The 23198-nt window shown below is 35.2% G+C and overlaps 3 protein-coding genes across 5 annotated transcripts; 2 read left to right on the plus strand and 1 right to left on the minus strand.

Moving 5' to 3' along the window:
* The first annotated feature begins 5394 nt into the window (after nt 1–5394).
* On the plus strand, nt 5395–13346 carry ARF6a (auxin response factor 6a). Of its 3 annotated transcripts, none has more exons than XM_069291804.1 (14): nt 5395–6096; nt 6239–6351; nt 7162–7260; nt 7354–7410; nt 7485–7643; nt 7746–7830; nt 8590–8680; nt 9307–9471; nt 9541–9663; nt 10226–10301; nt 10446–10593; nt 10692–11779; nt 11921–12111; nt 12724–13246. In XM_069291804.1, the coding sequence occupies exons 1-14, from the start codon at nt 6054–6056 to the stop codon at nt 12923–12925; spliced, it is 2640 nt and encodes an 879-aa protein (XP_069147905.1). In that variant the 5' UTR covers nt 5395–6053; the 3' UTR covers nt 12926–13246.
* A 709-nt stretch (nt 13347–14055) lies between these two features.
* On the plus strand, nt 14056–17447 carry LOC101260207 (protein DETOXIFICATION 41). The gene is made up of 8 exons (XM_004251999.5): nt 14056–14418; nt 14537–15081; nt 15569–15655; nt 15751–15807; nt 16052–16290; nt 16558–16676; nt 16836–16922; nt 17084–17447. The coding sequence occupies exons 1-8, from the start codon at nt 14113–14115 to the stop codon at nt 17153–17155; spliced, it is 1512 nt and encodes a 503-aa protein (XP_004252047.2). The 5' UTR covers nt 14056–14112; the 3' UTR covers nt 17156–17447.
* Nucleotides 17448–17460: 13 nt separating this feature from the next.
* Nucleotides 17461–22810, minus strand: LOC101260014 (polyamine oxidase 2). Its single transcript, XM_004251508.5, has 10 exons — nt 22246–22810; nt 20886–21001; nt 20690–20778; nt 20484–20597; nt 20192–20279; nt 19958–20043; nt 19753–19855; nt 18744–18841; nt 18237–18666; nt 17461–18083 (listed from the first exon to the last, which is right to left on the minus strand). The coding sequence occupies exons 1-10, from the start codon at nt 22283–22285 to the stop codon at nt 17781–17783; spliced, it is 1467 nt and encodes a 488-aa protein (XP_004251556.1). The 5' UTR covers nt 22286–22810; the 3' UTR covers nt 17461–17780.
* Between the last annotated feature and the right edge of the window lie 388 nt (nt 22811–23198).

Consider the following 23198-nt stretch of genomic DNA (forward strand, 5'->3'; position numbering starts at 1 on the left):
ATGTCTCATCAAAATCGAAGTATTCATCTTGAAAAATCCACTATAACAACAATAAAATTACTGTAGTTCGAAATTTAACAGATTGTTCAAAAAAATTGTTTTCAAAATAGATGATATAATCTTTGTTTTTCAAAATTTGAAATTAATATCCAATTAAGTGCTGATTTTATGTTGATTAATGATATGTTACCGTAAATTTCGCTGTTTTATTAACAACATTAACTGTACCATTTTTTCCCCTTTTTTTCTCAACAGTTTAAAATTACCATGTATCATTTACCATGTATCACTAGAGTCTAAAGTATCACGGCTCAACAAATTTAAGGGATTTTTTGTAAATACTAAATTTGTCGGGACAGAATGAAATTATTCAATTACACTATGGGATTCCTTAAATTTTACTACTTATAATATATACTATAAACACACATATATAATATAATAGTTGCACTATTCTATATATACACATTAAATATATACACAATATACTAGTTTTTATCAATTTTTCAAGATAAATATGTATATATATATATATATATATGATTTTTTCGAAATTAACGCATGCATGTGCGGTTTCACTTATAGGTGCAGGTCCACCTTTGATCGAATAGTAATTTTCTCATGGTGTTTATATCAAATTAATAAATATATATTATGTGTTTACACGTATATCTTTTTCAATTAATTACAACAACATATACAAATTATTACCTTGTTAAATCACTTATGCTGATTTAGTGCAACTTTATATAAATACCTGATACAGATAAATTTAAAAATATGTTATTGTCTAGTTGTATTAATTGAAATCAACCACACAATTATTGTGAGTTTAATTCTCATTATTCCCCTTCCTCCTTTCTAATCCCTCAATGTAATACTAACAAACTTCATTATTTTCTTGATCCCTTAATGTAATATGTAAAATTCAAAATTAGTTTTTTTTTATGAATTTATATATATGAATCGATAATCATCTTATAGTTTTCTGCATTTTTTAAGACCAACAAGGAATAATACATGAATATTCACATTTTCTTATAACTTATAGTTGCAAAAGAATTTTACAATAACATTAACAATAATATACTCAATATAATTTTACAGATAATAAATTAATTTATGTATAAAAAATATTTTTCTTAAAAGAGTAAAAATATATTTAAAACATGCTTCTACATTATTGGTCCAAACTAACAAGGATTAAAAAAATATTATTCTTTTTGAGTGCACACATGCAACACTAGGGCCCGTTTGGCCATAAATTTTCCAAATAATATTTGGGAAAAATTTGGCAAATAATGTTTGTCCATACAATTTGTCATTATTTGACAAATATTTTTGGCAAATATCCCAAATTTCCAAATACTAGTTTTTTCTAGTATTTGGGTCAAATCTCATTATTTGGGATATTTTAAAAATTAAAATTTTACCCCAATCTTTTATCTTTTACAAAAACACCCTCTCTAGTAGTTGTTTGCGTTGTATTACATCATTTTTTACGTGAACACCAAAATAGTGATGAAATATGTAGTGAATATTAAATAATGATATGATTGTTGATGAAAATTATTAAAAATTGGCTTTAGGTAACAAAGTCATGTACTTTGTCTACTTCACGATGTATGAAATAATTCTTGTTGCACTCACTCCAAATTACCACATTGCTTTAGTGTCATGGACATTATTTGTTATTGTTGTAACGAACATTCATTGACTTATAATACAAACTTTTAGTTAATTTTGATAGTTTTTAAAACTTGTGTGTATAAATCATATTTTTCTAAAAAGGTGAAATATATTTCCCAAATTTTATGGCCAAACACATGGTGAAATTTCACCCAAATTTTCACTCAAATAATATTTGCCAAGAATATTTGGAAATCTATGGCCAAACGCTAGCTAAGTTAGATTCAAGTCATTTTCCTCCTTAGCTCCTCATGTGCTAACATTCATGTATCTAAGTTATATAACCTAGTTGATACCAAAATTCATTTTTTATTCATAATTTCGTATATTAATAAAGATTACGGTGAAATGATAGGATTTTTTTTTAATTTTTAATGAGAGATTTTGGTTCGAGAGTCTTGTATATATATAATTATTTTTATTAAAAAGTGTTTTATTTAAATATAAAATTTTATAACATAAATCTAAGATTAGACAGATATTCGATAAATGTATATTGGTGAATAAGAGGAAGTTGGGCGGAGTATCTCTTGCCTCCAATTCTAAGAGATTATGTATTCGAATCACCAAATGAGCAAAAAAGATAGAAACCTTAGAAAGGGACAAATGAGATGTATCTGAGTGGCTAATTAAGATCGGTAGCCTAAAGTCAATTTTAACAGAAAACCTTATCATTATTTTTGTTCAATATATTTGTTTTAAAAGAATTAAACTATATAAATCTGTTATAAGTAAAAAATAAACCTCATTCTCAGTTACGCTTTAGAATGAAAAATATCTAAATAAGCTTAAAATATTTTTAAACTATAGAAAATGGTATACAACTACTATTTATTCACTTATTGACTCTCAAATACCCTTGTTATCCACCTACTATCGCTCAAATACTCTTGTCATCCACATTTAGGTTCAATATTGAACACTTTTATAACGGATTATTATTTAAATAACTTTTAAAAATATGTGACGATCATCTATTGATTACAATCAATTATTTAAATTGATTTATTAACCCACCCATTACTAATTGTACTTGACCCATATTAACTACACCCGACCCAAATTAACTGTACCATCGTCAATTATGTTACCCGCCGATTAAAACAAATACACACTTTATTTTCAATATTTTACTTTGTCTTCCGACCTTCTTCCCCAATATAGTAGCATATGATCTCGAAAAATACTACCTGAATACACATATGTATGGTGATATATGAGTATCTTTAGGTAGAGTTTTTTTGAGATCGTAGACACATATATTTGGGAGATAGGTCTGGAAAAGAAGCGAAATGTTGAGAATGAAATGAGTATTTGTTTTAATCAATGGATGTAGTTAATTTGGGTCGATTTTAGTTAATTTTGATCAGGTAAATCAGTAATGGATGGATTTGTAAATTAATTTAAATAATTATATTGTAATCAATAGATGGTTTTAAAAAAAAATTATTTAAATTATAATCAATTATAAAAGTGGTCAATATTTGACTCAAATGTGGATGACAAGGAAATTTAGGAGTCAATAAGTGGATGACAAAGACGTTTGGGAGTTAATAGATAGATGAATGGTAGTTTTGTAGTATTTCCAATAGTTTGAGGGTATTCTAGGTCTTTTTTCGATATCATTAAGATGTATTTTGTGTGAATAATTTTCACCATCTATTTGTCCACAACCACCGACCATCACCAATAACCACTTCTTAGTGGCAGAGTCAGAAATTTTATTAAGGGTATCCAAGAATAATGGTATGTAGCTGTCAATATTTTTTAAAAAATTGTGATATTTCGGGTTCAAACCTGAAACTCCTTCATTCAATAAACACTCATTACCATTGTGCCAAAAACATAACTTTTGTCAAGGATGTCCAACTATTAATGTATATTCTTTAAATATATACAACATAATTTTCCTACGACTTGAGCACCCTCGGACTGCCACCTCTGCTTATCACAATAACAATTGTTGTGGCCAATATAAATCGCCACTATCAACTACATTTGTCATCACAACCACTTTAACGGCCCTTTACCATAGCCAATTATTTACGCCACTCTGTTAATCACTAAACATTTATCACCTTCATCGTTATAATTATATTCATAGTCATCACTATGAGTGTCACCACCTCTATCAAACACACTCACTGTTGCAACCAATCTCTACTAAGTACTACTAACTATCACCTTACTCACAATTAACACCACACCAACTACCACCAACATCACTGTTATCCGTCACACATTTTTCGCACATCATTTCTTCTAACACTATATCAACTTCTAACACCGATCCATTTCACCATCACAATTATCGTTATTACTATCATATCAGTCACCACAACACCAAACATCTCCACCATCATAACTATCATCAATCACTACACATATTTCAAACACCACCACCAAATACCAGCAATAGCCAACTCCACCTTCTAATCACCATCAATACTATTAACTGTTACCATCACACGTCAGTCACTATAACATCAATCACCTCCGTCAATATGATTGTTACTATCCACCAATAATTTTTTTTATTAAATTATAATCTTATTCTAAAATTATATATATTCAATGATTCGATATTTGATATTTAGAGATAACAGATAAATAGCATCAAATGGGAAATGGAGAAAGCAATAGTATGAAAGGGAGACTCACTAACAGAGTCTTCTTTCCACACTTTGATACCTCAAAAACTTCCAAGGGAACTTTTTTTCTCTGTCACATTGTGACACATACCTAAAGCTTATAGCTACAAACGGCCTACAAAGGCTATAGTGTTGTGTAGTGCCATAAATACAGGGGAAGAATTATATAAACGTTCCCTGCTTTTCATTCTGTTCTTTTTTTTCAAATACTATTGCAGTTTCCTGGTTATATTTGATCTCTTCTTCCTTTCCTTGATTTTGGTCTTTTTTTATTCTTCTTTCTATGCATCCTTTGAGGGTTAAAATCAATCTTTCTTCGTTTATGTTGGCTATTCTTGAATTAAACCTGAGCCTCATGACCCTTTCGTGCATGGGTCCATAACTTCTCATTTTGCTTGGAATTTGATTTGCTATCAAAACAATAGGTACATTTCTTGTTTTGTTAAGAACCTCTCCGTACTTGGCGTCTAGCCTGCACTCCTGTCCATCTAGTACCCTTAGCATTGTATTGTTAAAAAGGTTTGCGTTCTCCGAATATATGGTTTCTCTCATGCCACTTTCTCGTTCGTGGTTATGTAATTCGTCAAATCATAGTAGTCATCGGCTCCTGCAAAGTCGTTCATTCTGACACAAGTTATGACAACTCTCGCTCGGCCAGTCGTCGGAATGTGTACGAGATACCATAAGGGCCCAATATCTCAATAGCACCTTTGTCTAAAGCTTCGAAGGAGACTTCATATCCGAAACGCAGGAACGATCTGACTAGAAAGTCATTCAAAACTTGATCGAAAAACCAGCGTTTATTGAAGAAGCTATAGAGTCGATTACTTCTTATGTTTTGCAAACAAGATCATACTTTACGTAGTAAACATGCAAATTAAAATAGATTTCTCAATATTAGAATCTAGATGATTAATATTAATTATTCAACAAATTTGATTGATTGATACGAGTTGATTTTCTGTTACGGTAAATTGATGAAACAATAGCCAGGCCAATGACTGCTTCTGCGTCCGCCCCCTATATATTTGATACCTTCTCCTACAATGAAACTAATAACCCCAACCCCGTTAGTCATCCCATCAATTACTCGTCGATCAACTAAATGAGTAAATTCATATATTAATACTACAATAAAGTAGGAATAATAAATTATACAAGTAGTACTATTACTAGTAAAGACTAAAACAGTAGTTTCCCTAGATTGAGCTAACAGTTCAGCAATCTATCACTTTCTATAATCTTCCTGCAAATCTTTTGAGGAACCCTCTTTCTTTCTTTACTGCTTTGAATACTTGAACAGAGTCTCACTGAAAAAAAAAAAGAGAAAGAAAGATCTGTACCAAAAAAGCTGCTTGATTTACTGTGCTTTTTTCCTTTAGGGTTTCAAGATTTTACTTGGGAATTTGAAGATCTGTTTTAGTTTTGATGTAATTAGTTGGTTCTGTAGTTTCTTTGGAGAAAAGGGTGTTTTCTTGATTTTTTTTCAGTGATCTAGGACAAGTATGAAGGAGCTGACATTGGTGGTGTTTAGTTGTGGAAGTGGGGTTGGATAAGAAATATGTTTGCCTGCTTCTTGGTTTTTGTTTAGGGTGGGGGGTGGGGGGTGGCAGACTAGTGCTAAAGTTTTCATCTTTAGCTTTCTTTTAGCTCTTTTATATATATTTGGGGCTTTTCCTTTTTAACTTTTTTTGAGTTTGTTGATTTGAGGGAATGAAGGTATCTACTTCTGGCTTCAATTCTCAGCCTGAGGAAGGTGTGTTTTGTTTCTGCCTTGTTAATATTTTTCATTTTTTGTTTATTGAGCTTGAATTGAAGTATTTTTGTAATGTATGGTGAGTAATTTTAATTTTTTAACTTGGGAGTGAACATTTTTTGATGTTTGATTATGGCAGCAGGGGAGAAGAAAAGCCTGAATTCAGAGCTGTGGCATGCTTGTGCAGGGCCACTGGTCTCTCTTCCACATGTAGGAACCAGAGTTGTGTATTTTCCTCAAGGGCATAGTGAGCAGGTTAGTAGTGGAACTTATATTTTTATGAAATGGGGATAGAGGAAGGGAAGATAGAACCAACTGATCTACTAAGATTCCCCGCGGCAGAAATTGTTTATGCCATAAACTCATAAAGTTAATTAAAGCATAGGTCTTTGACATGGTTGGTAGTAAATTCTTATGTTCTGGTTCTTCATGGTGATTCTCCATTTGAACTTAAAACTTCTTTTTTTTTTCCTTTCATTTAATGGTGAGCTATGGGTATAAATAACCTTTAAATTTAACCTGTGCCTCATGAGGTATGCTGCTATTTTGTAATTTTGATGTCTGTCAGTCATGCCTTCTGGAGTCTTTGAGCTTGTAGTTGAAGGGGTTAACTATGTTTACACTTCCAGGTATGTTGTGCTTATGTATTTTTGTTGCCCATACGTGTCGGAAGTAGGAGTAGGACATAAATCTTTCTTTCTAAATCTGGAGAACCAAGTAATTCCAGTGACATTATTCATCTTGGCGAACAGAGCCGAGCTATGTTATGGATAAAAACATTATTAAGTTGTTGATACAGTTCTGTTTTATTAATTTGTGAGATTCTTTCATCTAGCTGTTTCCTAGATTTGATCTTGCTCTTGATACAAGTGTGCATTATTTGGAATTAAGATGTTGTTTGGCTAGTTTTCGATGCAACAAAGAATAGAATGATCCATTGGATTCCTACAACTTCTCTTATTTATTGGTGAAATGACGTTGGTTGAAATACTTGGTACTGGTTTTTTAGTTTGTGTAGCTTGTAGACTAGTGGTTGGCACCTTAATCTTTATGAAAGTCTTACAGGTTGCGGCATCCACAAACAAGGAAATAAATGGTCATATCCCTAGCTATCCTGGATTACCACCTCAACTTATTTGTCAGCTACACAATGTGACCATGGATGTAAGTTAGACCCTATTCGTTGTCTTTGTTGTGACAATCATATGTTTTGGAGTGTCATCGGTGGGTAGAGATTGAAGAATTTCTAAATTACAGGCAGATGTTGAGACTGATGAAGTATATGCTCAAATGACTCTGCAGCCACTAACTCCAGTATGTTACATTTATCAATTCATTCGTTTTGTTTCAAAATTATTTGTAAGTGCTAATTGACTATTTCTCCATAGCAAGAGCAAAAAGATGTGTGCCTTCTACCAGCTGAACTTGGGACCCTAAGTAAACAACCAAGTAATTATTTCTGCAAAACATTGACTGCAAGCGATACCAGTACCCATGGTGGATTCTCTGTCCCTCGACGTGCTGCAGAAAAAGTTTTCCCTCCTCTTGTAGGTCCCATCAGTTGCACTCATCAGCATTTTTTCCCTTTTTCTTTTTACTTGAGGTTACTTGAGGTGTTGACTGACTTAAGTTTTATCTTTCTTTTGTAGGATTACTCGCAACAGCCTCCTGTGCAAGAGTTGATTGGTAAAGATCTTCATGGAAATGAATGGAAGTTCCGGCATATATTTCGCGGTTAGTTTCTTTTCAGAGAGTTGATAGAGTAGTATTTCAGTAGAAGGCTTTGTTACAATGTTGTCATGGTGGTTGGTACCTTGATTTAAATTGACTATCTTGGAAGTTCTTAGGGATTTTATATACCTGCATTATTGTATGAAGTTTGAATTTACTACATTGTGGAGGGAAGTTTATGATGCAACCAATATACTTACTGACCTCCGATTCTTTCTAAAAACTAATTCTGAATACCTTATGTTACCATTCAAAAAAACAAAAACAAATTCTGAATGCCAATTCCCAGCTGTAAAAACTGATCTTACTGTGATAAATGCGATGACTACACCAATGGATGAGTGACTCAGTTCCCTGGCCGAATAGACCTTCTGCAGAGTGAGCTAGTGACTATATAATATGTTGTACTGGTGGTTAAAACTCTGTTAACCTTTTATTTTTTAGAACCAAGAAGCTTCACCCTTTTCATTTAGCTTCTAAAGCACTGAAAATGACACAAAGAAAAAGTTGCATATTGAGAATTTATGTTTATCTCTTAAATTATATGAAGAACCTAGTGCAGTAATGTATGATTGTTTTGACTTAGGTTCTGTTGTCTCTTTCCTCTGACGTGGATTCATTATGGATGCAATCTGATTTTTTTCCTAGTTATTAGCCTTTTATTGTTAGGCAAGAGGTTCTGGATTCTAGTGTTGACAATTTCTAATTGCAGTGCTATGATTTATGAAATTGGACACTAATGATGTAATTCCTCGTACTTAGGCCAACCAAAGAGGCATCTCCTGACGACAGGATGGAGTGTGTTTGTAAGTGCGAAGAGACTTGTTGCAGGCGACTCAGTTATCTTTATCTGGTAGATAAATATTATCCTAGCTATTGCAGTTTCTTTAGAAGTTTCTGTAAACCATTTAAGACTCACAGTTGATGTGTATATGTGTTCATAAATTGTATTTATCTGAGCTGCGGATATGATAGTGACTGTTCTGTTGCTCGTCTTGTATATCCAATGAGGCTGCCGATTGAATAAACTTGTTATTATTTGTCTTTCCTGAAAAGGTGCACATTGAGCAGGTGGTTCTGTGGGGTCTGTTACATTTGCCTATGGTCTTTCCTTCCCTGATATAATGCGCAAACATTTGAAATCTCCACGTTTGTGTTGTATACTTGAGAAAGTTAAATATTTACTGCTCGGATATTTTACAGCCAAGTATAATATTTTAAGTTCATGAAGATTAGGACTGTTTAACAATTTTTACCTATCAGCATGCTTCCTATATTGGGTGATGGGTGCTGATGTACTTCTTGCTTCATTTTGCAATCAATAAACTCTCTTGTTTCACCCTCTCAATTTTTTAGATCAATTTTTTCTACCTTCACAATGTAGGGGTAAGGTTTGTGCAGACCCCACTTGTGGAATTACACTGGATATATTGTTATTATTGTAATTTAATCTGGCTAAATTCTGTCATCTCCCATCAGGAATGAAAATAATCAATTACTTTTGGGGATACGACGTGCCAATCGTCCGCAAACTGTTTTACCTTCCTCGGTATTGTCAAGTGATAGCATGCACATTGGTCTTCTAGCTGCTGCAGCTCATGCAGCTGCAACAAATAGCCGGTTTACAATATTTTTCAATCCAAGGTAAAGGCTGCATTTCTAGTTTACTAATGGACTTAAGTTCACATTGACATTTTATCTTTGCAATTTCAGGGCTTGTCCATCAGAATTTGTCATACCTCTCGCCAAGTATGCTAAAGCAGTGTATCATACGCGAGTTTCTGTTGGCATGAGGTTCCGAATGCTATTTGAAACAGAAGAATCAAGCATCCGTAGGTAGGTATAATCTCCTAGAATTTTTTTGCAAGCATTCCAAATTACAAGGTCAGTTGGAGAATCAAATCTTTTATTGATAAGGAGGGACATTACATTGAAATGGGAGGGGGTGGGCCAGGGGCTAGTACCAATTTCTCAATAGTTATTGGTGTGAAAGTATTTCAAGGCATCTTTGAAAATTATAGCCAATTTCGTCTAAAAATGTTCTTGTTAAAATAAGGGAAATGTTAGGAGAGTAGGAGAGCATAATTTTGGATGGAGCTGCTGTCTAAATTTCTCCTCTTCAAAAAACGTTGTGGTTACTAATCCTGTTTGGAAGAAATGGATATGCTATGTTAAATTAGTTTCAATCTAGGATGATCCGAGTTCCAGAGTTGTTTATGTTTTTTATCAGAAAAGGAAAGAATTAGAGTTGTTTATATTCAGTTTTTCTGCCTTCTACTTTTGCCACAGTTCGTGATAATTTCACAAGAGAAGAAGATAACTCTCTTTTCTGTTTGTCATCCCCTTTTCTCTCTAATTGATACAAATAGTTTAATTATGTGAATATCTTTGGTCTCAGGTATATGGGCACAATTACTGGCATCGGTGATCTAGATCCTGTTCGTTGGCCAAATTCTCATTGGCAGTCTGTAAAGGTTAGTTCATAGCAGGTGGTCATTTAGTACTAAATAATACATTGAAACTATGGCTGCTTAAATCCTTTTAATACTTGAGGATTTCTCATGTGCATGATGTCCATTTTGGTTTAGAATTTCATCTTCGATCCTCTTAATATGCAGGTTGGATGGGATGAATCAACTGCAGGGGAGAGGCAGCCTAGAGTTTCACTGTGGGAAATTGAACCTCTGACAACATTTCCAATGTATCCATCTCCTTTCTCCCTTAGGTTGAAGCGGCCATGGCCACCTGGACTGCCTTCATTTCCTGGTCTGATATATTTTTTGCTGTTCTTACCGGGGATATCTGTAATCATCAATTTGATTCAGTTGTAATTTTAACTCTTCACTATCTTCTCATCCATTTAGGTCTATCAAATGGTGATATGACTATGAATTCTCAGCTTCCATGGCTGCATGGTGGCATGGGTGATCAGGGGATACAATCACTTAATTTCCAGGGATTTGGTGTTACTCCATTCATGCAGCCAAGGTTCGATGCTTCTATGCTAGGTTTGCAGCCTGACATTTTGCAAGCAATGGCAGCATTAGATTCTTCTAAGCTTGCAAATCAGCCACTTATGCAGTTCCAACATATCCCTAGTACTTCAGCATCTTCGATTCAGAGCCAGCTTTTGCATCCATCCAATTTGCAACATACTTTCCTCCAAGGCCTCCCGGAGAACCAACTAATATCTCAGGCACAGATGCTGCAGCAGCAATTGCAGTGCCACCAATCTTATAATACTCAGCAGCAACAGTTGCAGCGCCAGCGATTGTATCATGATCAACAACTACAGGAACCCCATCAAGTACAGCGTCAAGATCAGCAGCAAACCAAGGCTCAATTGTGTTCAGCTACTCAGTCACAGCTTTCTCATTTACAGGTCCTAGGTTCAACGGGTTCTCAACAAACATTTTCTGATTTAGTTGGTAATCATATTAATACATCTAACAACAGTTCCACCATGCAAAGTCTCCTGAGCTCATTTTCCCGTAATGGAGCATCCACTTCCCTGAACATGCCTGAGACCAACTCTCTAGTGTCTCCTTCCTCATCATCAAAGCGAATTGCTCTAGAATCTCAGATCCCTTCACAAGCTCCATACATGGTGACACAGGCTGAAGTTTTGACGGTGCCTAATACTAAGGTCTCAGATTTTTCCACTTTGTTTTCACCAAATCCTGGCAGACAAGTTTTGGATTATCAAGCTGTAGCAGTTAGCCAAAACAATGCGCTATTTGGAGTTAATGGTATGTCAAACCTGAAGGGTAACAGTCCGGAGAACGGATCTTTACCTGTGCCTTATGCTACCTCTACCTTCACAAGTACAGTGGGTGGCGAGTATCCCGTTAATTCAGACATGACGACATCAAGTTGTGTAGATGAATCAGGTGTCTTGCAGTCCTCAGAAAATGTGGATCAAGCAAACTCACTTACAGAAACCTTTGTTAAGGTGAGTGTAAATTTGCCAGAAAAAATATGGTATCTTTTATTACTGATGATTTTATGGCACATCTTTTTATATTAAAAAAATTGTCTAAAATTGGGAATATTTGCCAATAATGTCTTGATTCATGTTTATTGGTTCTGGCAGGTTTACAAATCAGAGTCCTTTGGACGATCACTGGATATCTCCAAATTTAGCAGCTATAATGAGCTGCGAAGTGAGCTTGCTCGCATGTTTGGCCTTGAAGGCCTGTTGGAGGATCCTGAGAGATCAGGCTGGCAGCTTGTATTCGTTGACCGTGAGAATGATGTTCTCCTCCTTGGTGATGACCCCTGGCAGTAAGTACCCAACCACTTGTTTTCTCTGGCAGGCTTGCTCCCACCATTAACATTTTTTGGGTGCGTTGGAGAGGGGGAGGGTGGTTCTATGTAGATTCCACTTCAGTCAAACTATTGTCCTTGCCCAATAGTTCGAAATGTGAGGTTCTTGGGATAGTCTTCTGATGTTTCATACAGCCTATGAAAAACAGTTTGAATTGGACCACCTCTAAAACCACTTGGAGGAAAAAGCTACATAGACTGGTGACATATCCAGTAACTTCGTCAACGGAGAGACTTGTAGTCGCTTCCTCTTTAGTTTACACTTCTGAACTTCCACGATTATTAGTTTCTGCTCCTCTTTACACATTATGAGCAGCTTTTGGTCAAGTGAAAACTGATTGTAGTTTCCACTTAATACACAACCGATTGCATTGCTCAGTTACTTGAAGATGTCAACTCTTATCATTTTATATCATCATATTTCCCACTTACACATTTTCAAGTATGCTTATTTTACTAGATACACTGACAATGTAGATTTATTTTTGAACCGTTACTCTGTTGATGCCATTGCGTATTTGTTAAACATTCTAGTTATTACATTTTAAACTACTATCTATCTTGCTGCAGTGAGTTTGTGAACAGTGTTTGGTACATCAAGATACTCTCTCCACTTGAAGTGCAGCAGATGGGCAAACAGGGCCTCGACCTACCAAGTGCTGGCAAAACGCAGAGGATCACTAGCAATGGCAATGGCTGCGATGATTCCATGAACCGGAACCATTCGTTTAATATTATGAATGGGATCCCCCTGGGGTCACTTGAGTACTAATTTATGTTGCTTGGACACTCTCAAAATGTTATTGCACCCGTGTTGGATCGTACACTACTTTTGGAGGATAAGACACACTCGTTGGCAATTTTGACGAGTTTGAGCAACATAAACTACTAATGAACAAGAACAACCAAGTGATCCCTAAGGTAAATGTACCATGTAGTTGCTGGTATCAGCAATTCTTTGTACCTTGTTCTATCAAAATATTATTTTTTGTCATGCATTTCTTCTACCTAAAAAAAAATGAGGTCAAATCTCATTTAAACCTTGTAAACCAGATAATTTTCAATGTAATTATTTAATGTTGTATTGTTGTTATTCCTGTGGAACAACTTCATGTGACAACTGTACAAATAGTGTTACTAGCTGAAGCAATGTCTTTTCTACCTATTGTATTTAAGAATAGACAGATTACTTATCACTTACAAGTTGTTGTGCTCAAATTTTAAGACTGGTGAACTTTATTTTGTTAGTGCATAATATCTCTTGGTCTTAGTTTGTTTGTCTTACTTTTTTTTTTCACTCCGCTTAAATAAAGAAAGTCGTTTTAGTTTTTTTGACAACTCTTTAGTTTAAGATTACACGATTAAAGAACTTTTTGTATAATACTAAAATTGTCGAGAGATTTAAGCTTTATATACTGACAAGTTATTTGTACTAAAATAAACTAGTATTGCATAAAACTCTAAGCCAAATACTACAAATTAGGTGGAAAACCAGCCAATGTACTAAAATAAACTAGTATTGCATAAAACTCTAAGCCAAATACTAAAAATTAGGTGGAAAACCAGCCAAGGAGCAGATCCATAATGTAAGCTATACGTTCAACGGAACTCAATAGCTTTAGTGTTGACCCTTTTATTTGTTATAAATTTCACTAAATATGTATAAATATTAAATCTTGAATCTAGTAGTTATTAGCACTTGAGGTCACTAAAACAAAATCCCGAATTCATAAAGTTCAAATCTTGAAAATCCGTTCCAAAACAATTCATTTGCTACCTAACTTTTTCACCACTCAGTGATAAACCACACCTAAGCTTCTTACTGATCTACAAAGCTAAACAAGACTGGTAGTTGCACCTGTTCTGTTCACCCTAGTGAATTTTGTACAAACATATTCACATTTTGTTCCTCTCAATGCATATAAGGTTGCATTGTTGTTTAAGAGACAAAAGATAACAATGGAGAACCAACATCCATTGCTACCTAGTATACTTCACTCAACAGTTAAGTTATCAGACATGTCATCAGGCGAAATCGAAGAGTTCTTGGGGCACAAAAATGTGTCTTTCAAGGTGTATCTGAAGTTGTTTGCTTGGGAATCAAGGCTACTTTGGCTTCTTTCTGGAGCTGTTATTACAGTCTTGATTTTTAACTATATGCTTGGCTTTGTCACACTTGTGTTTGTTGGACATTTAGGTTCATTGGAGTTAGCTGGTGCTTCCATTGCTAGTGTTGGAATTCAAGGCCTTGCTTATGGTGTTATGGTATGAATTTAAGTTATATATACTAACAGTGTAACGGTTTTTTTTTTTTTTTTAAGTGTTGGAATTCATATAAGTATCGATGATGCACTCGTTATTTCAAATCTTTTCTTGACAACAGTTGGGGATGGCAAGTGCTGTTGAGACAGTTTGTGGCCAAGCATATGGAGCAAAAAGATATGAAGTTATGGGAGTGATATGCCAAAGAGCAATTTTACTTAACCTTGGAGCAGCTTTTATCCTCTCATTTCCTTACTGGTTTTCAGGGCCATTGCTTAAAGCAATAGGACAATCAGAGACCATATCTGAGCAAGGGGAAATATTCGCGCGCGGATTGATCCTTCAGCTATATGGATTAGCTATAAGTTGTCCAATGCAGAGGTTTCTGCAGGCTCAGAACATTGTTAACCCGTTGGCTTATATCGCGGTTTCTGTGTTCATTGTGCATGTTGTGATCACTTGGCTTGTGGTTGATGTCTTGGAATATGGTTTATTCGGAGCTGCGATGGCACAGAGCTTCTCGTGGTGGCTGTTGGTCATCGCGCAAGGTGTTTACGTCGTTTTTAGTCCCCTGTGCAAAGAAACTTGGACTGGTTTCTCTATGAATGCTTTCAATAGCATTTGGCCTTACTTCAAGCTAACTGTTGCCTCAGCTGTCATGTTATGGTAAATGGTTCACATCTTACAAACTCTCTTGGCCCGGCCCATTTTCCCTAACCAGCCCGTCCCACCTTATGCATTAACCAATGTCCAAAAGAGGCCCAAACAGGATCCAGCCCGGGACTACTTAGTGATCCATGAAAGCCCAGCCCGGTCACCCGCCACTATCAACAACTATACACTTGCATTTGCCAGAACCCCCTTCCCTCTAAACTAAACCTAACAAGGGTCAGGGTCGACCCACAATCCGGCCCATTTAACCATTTTCGACATACCTGGCCCCACAAACCTCATGCATTAACCTATTTAATCCCTCTATACAAAGGACTGGCCATTTTTGCATATGTGATCTGTTAACTAGACCAGGCCCGAGACCATCTAGTGTCACATAGCCCGTCCCGGTACCAAACAGCAGCCTGGCCCGTCTAGTTAAAAACTAAAAAAATACTATCAAGTAATAATTTTTGATTTTTTTCTTTGTTGTGAAATGTAGCTTGGAGATATGGTACTTCCAAGGCCTAGTGCTTGTATCAGGGCTACTTCCCTATGCTACAATCTCACTTGACTCCATCTCTGTTTGGTAATGTAAACAAACATAAAAAAAACAAAACAAAAAAAAAACTCCTTTCTTTCTCTGTTACCATAGATGCTCACAACTTTTAGTGACAATAACAGCATGAATTACTGGAACTGGGATATGCAATTTATGTTGGGACTAGCAGCAGCAGCCAGGTATAATATACATCACACATCCTACATTCTTGATAACCGATCGGAGTATGTATAATACATATGTATATCGGTTTAGGAAAAAGTAAACAGTAAATCCTACTAGCTATTCGTGTAAACATTACATAACATATTGATTGTGGTGTCTATCAGAAACAACCTCTTTACCAGTCTACCTGCATACATCCTACCCTTCTTAGACCTCCTCATTGTTGTTAACGTATTGATTAATTTCACGTACCTGCAGTGTTCGAGTTAGTAATGAGCTTGGAGCAGGACATCCGAGGGTAGCTAAAATGTCGATAATTGTAGTGAACATGACGAGCATCATGTTCAGTACAATTATCTGCATTATTGTGCTGATATTCAGAGTTGGATTAAGTAAACTCTTTACAAGTGACTCTGAAGTCATTGAAGCTGTTTCTCATTTGACTCCATTACTTGCCATTTCTGTTTGGTTGAATGGCATTCAGCCTATTCTCTCTGGTAAACAAGTCCCTAACATGTTGGCTTTTCGTACAACTGTTACGTTACAGAGTTTTAAGTTCTATGCACTGACACCGAAAAGAAAATACTACTTAAATGACAGTTACATAACAACGCCGTTTGGTTCAACTTAGCCATTATACTGCAATATTGTTATAAAAGATGATTGTGATATAAAAGTTTGTCTGTATACTACACAAAATATTTACAGAATCGTTTATCGAAATTCTTAAGTTTTTCTTGAACCTAATTTCTTGCAATGTTTAGGTGTGGCTGTTGGAAGTGGATGGCAAGCTGTGGTGGCATATGTCAATCTAGCTACTTACTATTGTATTGGTCTACCAATTGGATGTATTCTTGGCTTCAAAACAAGTTTGCAAGCAGCAGTATGTTTTTTTTTCTATCCTCTTTTAACATAATCGGATATCTAGAAGCACAAGTTGATCTGAACACCATAATTATCAAAAACACAAAAAGAAAACTACGACTCAATTTCAAACAAGTCGGAGGCCAACATGCATAGAAAATGAGTTTTTTTTTGACAGGGAATATGGTGGGGGATGATTGTTGGAGTTGTCCTACAAACAGTCAGCTTGTTTATTTTAACAGCCAGAACAAACTGGAATACTGAGGTAATTCAGTAGTAAAAAACATTTATAGATATTTAGTGATTCTCTTCACATATATACTCAGGATCTGAACAAGCTACTGAGTTTCTGTAAGTCCATATGTTAGTACTCTAGATTCGCCTCTACTTGTAACATACTTACAACTCTCAACTTGAATATTGTAGGTCGCGAAAGCAGCTGATCGTTTGAAGGAAGCTGGAAATAGAGAAGATGAAGATCCTGTAGACAGGCCTTGAAGAGAGTAACGAAATAATACTATAATCGAAGTTCAAGAAACAACAGATAATTACAGAAATCGAACAACAAGAAACTACTAGTATGAAAGGATAAGTGAGATAACTCTTGACTACCTTCTAACCATAATCCTTGTACTTCCCCAGATACCTATCTATGAAAATTTCTTCAAAAAGGCAAAAGAATAGCAAGTATTTGGTAGTTAAAAGGACACTAGAAGATCAACAAAGCATACAGCTATATGTTTGTGTTGAGAAATGATTCAGTAATGCATCTGCCAAAATAAAAAGAAAACGAATACTCATGATTACGCGAAAATAAGGTGATCTATGAGATAATTTTTCTTAAACACAACAATTCGCGGAGGTATTATGAACCAGTATCACCACATGCTGCAATTCACAGCTTTGTATTTTACAAGAAAAATGCCCTCCACTGCTAAATTTACCTGGAAATGCTAAATCTTCGACCAGGAATGGCTATCCACCCAGTTTTAGCTGCTGCTGAAAACACATTTAGAAACCTTGTGGTTTCAACGATTCTTTGCTAAGCAGCAAGCCAAACTGTGATGGCTCAATCCCATGTATCGACTAAATTAAAATGTTTCTGTGTAAAGAAACCTAAGAGTTACATTCTGGATATCAAAATGGGAATAAGTGTTTCCTCATCCATGGCTGGCTGGAAAATATCCAACTCTCCATGTCGCTCCAGGACACGCATCCTGCAGTCCTCGGCAGCCAGCAATCCGGTTGAATATGCACCATGTACAGAACCTGGGTAATCAGCACTCGTTGCCTCCCCAGCAAAGAATAGGTTATCTACAGGTATTCTAAGCTTTTCATATAGATCATGGGGCTTCCCAACAGTATCATAACTATATGATCCCAGTGAGTTTATATCTGTACCCCAGTGAGAAACAAGATACTGAATCTGCATCAGGACCAGGAGAAAAAGATAAAAAAGAGTTAGATATCGTAATTATCATGAAAACACAGAAGGAAATTTCCAGAGCAACTCAATAAAGTAAAAACCAAGAGACATGGGAGCAAGAACTGGAACCAAAAAAAGGAAGTGTAGCATTACAGGAGCAGTTGCATTGGGAAGAATCCTCTTAAGTTGAGTAAATGCAAAATTAGCAGCAGCTTCATCAGACAGTTCTCCAATGTCACGGGCCAGTTGCCCAGCAGGCATATAAACAAGGACAGAATGGCCAGTGGCTTTGTGAAGATTAAGAAAGTAACTGCACTCATATGAGCTTTCTGCAACTACTCCCAAGAACTCAACATTTGGCCAGAACACGTCTTGAAAGTGCAGAATAATCTTGTTCTCAATTCCTACACCAAGTTCTTTAATGGCAGCCTCTTTCCACTCAGGTAATCTAGGTTCAAACTTGATACAATTTGATTTCAGAACACCAAGAGGAACAGCAATAATGGCAGCATCGGCTACAAAAGTACTCCCATCCTCAACTGTTACCTTCACACCATTATAACGTCTAACAATTTCTGTAACCCTGAAGAATGATTCCAAAAATAAATGAGGGAGTGTCCCTTGTTTCGGGGGATGAGATGTCAGGAAGGTATTCCTTACCTGTGACCTAAGCGAATGTCAAGCCCTTTTGCTAGTGTGTTGATGACAGGCTTATATCCCCGAACCATAAGACCATGCCCACCAGGAAGCAATTCTTCCTGTATAGCACAAACACAAATCTTAAGGAGAAACTTCAAACAACATTTCCAAGGTCAATAAACTGCACTAACTCTAGTTGATATTTTTCCTGTCACACTTTACTTATAGGAAAGCAATTATTACAATCACACATATTTTATACAAGGGCATTTACAGAGCTTCGAACATCTTAGATGATCATTTTGATAAACGTATTAGCCTATTAGGAGATCTAGACTTCCCTGAGCTGATGTAATCCCTTCACATATTCACACCGGCTACAAGTAAAACTCAAATGTTAAATAAACAATCAATAGATTGTCTTTTGGCCTATTTTATGTGACGTAATTTGCTTAGGCATAGAGCTTACTAAAGTAACTTGACTTATTGTATTAGTAAAAATAGAAGAAAATACTATAGTAGTTGATAAGTTAGTGTTAAACGGAAACATCATACCACTGTTTAACTTAGTTCGAATCCATGAAAGAAGTGAGACTTGTATGGAACAGTACTATAAACATGAGCCAGACATCTTAAACATCCCAACATGACGAGTTTGTGGGATTGAAGGAGTATCTGGAATGAAAGCTTCTGAAAAAAGATAACACTGGCTAAAGGCATAAAACTGATGGCATAATTCTTCAGAACTAGTAACCAAGTGTCCTTCATTGTCAAGAGTTTTTTTTTTTTCTCATTCCCAAGATATCTTTACTTACTACGTAATTAGAGCTATGCTAGACAAATGACACATCCCATTTGGTAACAGGAAAGACAGAATGAGATTCTCTTTTTGAACAAGCTGTTCTTTCAGGTGTATACTATGGTGAGACCTAGAAACAGTCCAAATGTCTCTGGAAGACAATAGTCAAAGAGAATATAAGCATTCTCCAACAAGTAAGCAATGAAGAAAAAGAGTCAAAAGGAAATTAACCTGGTCCCAACACTTGAGTGATATGGTATCTGCATCCGCAGCAAACCAGCCTTCCATTCTGCATAGGTACCACTGCAACACCTTATGACCAAGGCCGTTCAACCTGTATTTACAGTTACTCAGTGAAAAATTATTCTCTTTTTTCCTCTTTAATTGATTTGGGAAGAGGTGATCAATGTTCTGGAAAAACAGAAGTAAGTAGGACCTTAAATCAGGTCTCCTTTCAAAAACCATTGATATAGCACAACCGATAGACATGTCTTCACTGTTTTCTTTCCTAATTAGATCAGTCTGCAGCCAAAGCAAGTCAGCTTATAGTCAGAAAATGTTCAAAATACTAGATACTATAAAATACAGATCCTTTCCTTACAGAAAGAATTAGATATTTCACAAAAATGGTTCACAGAGATTTAAGGTGGATAGAGAAAGGAAAACATGCCTCCTTCAAAATGCTCTCAAAAGTCTCGCCAACCTTTGAGACTAAGTCCTGGGGAACTTGATTACCCTCCATGTCAAAAAGTCCATAACTGGAGAATCAAAAGACAAGCCAGTTAGTTTTCTTAAATGCTTAGAAAGGTCACTTCAGAGAACTAGCAATCTCTAATTTTTCCAGATTTCCACATAATGACATGCAGAAGCATATAAACTTGATATGTAGAATTTTATGCATTAATGTGATGCATTTTTAGAAAGTGGACATATGATAGGTAAGGACAACTTTGAATATTAACCTTTCCAGATCATGGTCATACAAAACTGAATTGTCACCACTTGTACGATAGAGAGGCAGTCCTAGTTTTCCAATTAGAGGTGCCAAAGGATTCTCATTGCCGACGCCGTGCAACCTAAACCAGTTAAAACTTCAATATCCATTGGAAGCAAAAATGCATCTGTTTACTGTATAATAAACAAATTCCAAAAAGCAAAAATTCGCTACCATGATGCACCCAAGTCAACAGGAAAACCAAAAGAATAATCAGTGTGAACTCGGCCTCCAATTCTATCTCGTGATTCTAGCACAACCACCTGCAAGAAAATATCAACTAGATGAAATATATCCACCGTAACCATTACAGCAAGTAAAAAGTTATAAGATAGTCATATTTCTACTAATACATATTTCCAGGGCATACCTGAAATGATGCATCATAAAGTGTCCGAGCAGCTGCAAGGCCTGCAAATCCACCTCCTATTACAATGACAGATGGTGAAGCCGCATTCCTCCGTCTAACATTTGAGAAGCAAGGAGCTAGGGAGAAAACAGCTCACTTTAGTAAAGTTTTTTCACTTGAAAGAAATGATAAGCATCCATAATGTTAGACACAGAAATGTACATGATCATGTCTGAAGTGATCATATAGACAGCCAAATCGCTAGGTGAATTTTTTTTGTATTAGTATAGGCAATATACAAAATGGCCTAAACTTTACCTTGCTCAAAAAAAAACAAAAAACAAAATGGCCCAATGGGTTTTATTAGGTTGCTCTATTTTTCTTCATGTGCTTCTGATTCCAAACACATGAAAGTACTGTAATTATCATTTATCGGGTGTCTTGTCCCTAGATCTAATTATAATCAAGGACTCATTTGTACTAAATTAGCAAACTTGGCATCTTCGATAAGCAGGATAGCTCGTTATTCTAGAAACAAAAAGGGATAAAACACCTACTAAATGGAGGCTAACCAGTAAAAAGTTTAATTCATATGTTACCACTTACCAGCATACACAATCTATTAGTAACCCATTATTATGTTAGAAATAAACAATGAAAAATATGCAGTGTCAAACTGACAGAAACCCATCATATTCTGTATAAGTTAAAAACTTCAAAGCGATTTTTATAATACCAAATTGCTGTTTGCTGACATGTTCCAAAAATTCTACTAATAACATGTTATTGATATAGAGGATGAAAACAGGTAACATCACTGACAGTTGAAAAAGCATATTCCTTGCAAGTTGAAAACTTTAAAAGTCTCTCTTTTTAATACAGGAACAAAATAAACCAAATGTCTCCATTCTGATGCTGCAGTACACACATTTTATATGAACAACATAAAAATCAAACAGCAAACATCTTAATTCAGCTCAAATAAATTCAAATTTAATCGATCATACAAACTAACAGATGACATTACTTGTGCGACTATACAGTGTATGTTGTAGTTGTTGTTCTTGTGTAGCGTAGTCCGAAAGGTAGGTACAAAGATTGCCTACATACTATCCTCCACAGTCCCTGAGACTACACTCAATATGTTATTTTGTTGTATTTCATAGCCTTGTAACACACTACCCTTCCCATACCCAACTAGCGGGACTACACTCCATACTTGACCCGAAACACTATCATCCTCAGACCCGACTTGTCAAGCTACATTGGGTATGTTATCAGTAACCGGGTAACCGGGTCACAGGTCAAAATTGGTTAAAACCGTTAAGCCAAAGCTATATTTGCAGAGAAGATCAAAAATTAAAACTTTACGAAAACAAACCTCTCTGCACCTGACGATTACTCTTGTTTTGAGAATCCATAGCTAAATTGCGATAATCCACAATCAACCCAATAAAAAAAATCGAAATCGATGAAATTAACTAAATAGTAATCGTTAATAATCTTAATCTTAACAACAATCTCAGTATCAATGACTTAATACTGCAATTATCAGAATCAGAAAATGCAAAAATCCGAGGTGAAAAATGAAGAATAAATATCAAAAAACAAGTTATAAACAGATTTGAAATTGAAGAAAAACCCAGCTTGATCAATACACACATGCGTATTCCAAATCAACCCAGATGAACAAAAAGTGCAAAAATAGTCCAAAAAAATCGAAAAAAATTTTGAAAAAATTCTCTCTCCTGATCAGAATCGAACGAAATTCGTTTCTGCGAATTCCGAATGAACAGATTGTTAGATCGGAGAGAGAATAAATTGAGAATTGAAAAAAAAAATATGAAGAAAGATGAGCTTTTATGGAGTTTTTGGTTATGGAGGAGAATTGGTTTAAAATACGTGTGGAGAAGAGGAAAGGAATAGGAATATTCCAGCAATTAATTAATTGTTTTTTTAAAAAAAAATCGAGTTTATAAAATTACATAGATATTTCGACTTTGAATCTTGAGAAAATGTTAGTAAAAGAACATTTTAACCGTTATAAATAAAGAAAAAAGATCAAATTTAACTTTACGAGATAATTGTAATATCAATATACTTTTATATAAATAAATATATAATATTTTCTCCGTCTCTATTTACTTGTTCAATTTCTTTTTTACGAATTTAAGGATCCATATAACTAAAGTTAGCTATATATTCTATGATAAATGTTTAAAAGTTTATTTTGTTTAAGTTAAGTGGAGTTATTTTATTAAAAAAATTAGAAATTTTTTTAAAAGTGACATTTGGAGTTTTCTTTATAATTGTAGAGGGACCATGGGATATTTT

Source organism: Solanum lycopersicum, chromosome 12 (genome assembly GCF_036512215.1).
Source record: "Solanum lycopersicum chromosome 12, SLM_r2.1".
Lineage (NCBI taxonomy): Eukaryota > Viridiplantae > Streptophyta > Magnoliopsida > Solanales > Solanaceae > Solanum > Solanum lycopersicum.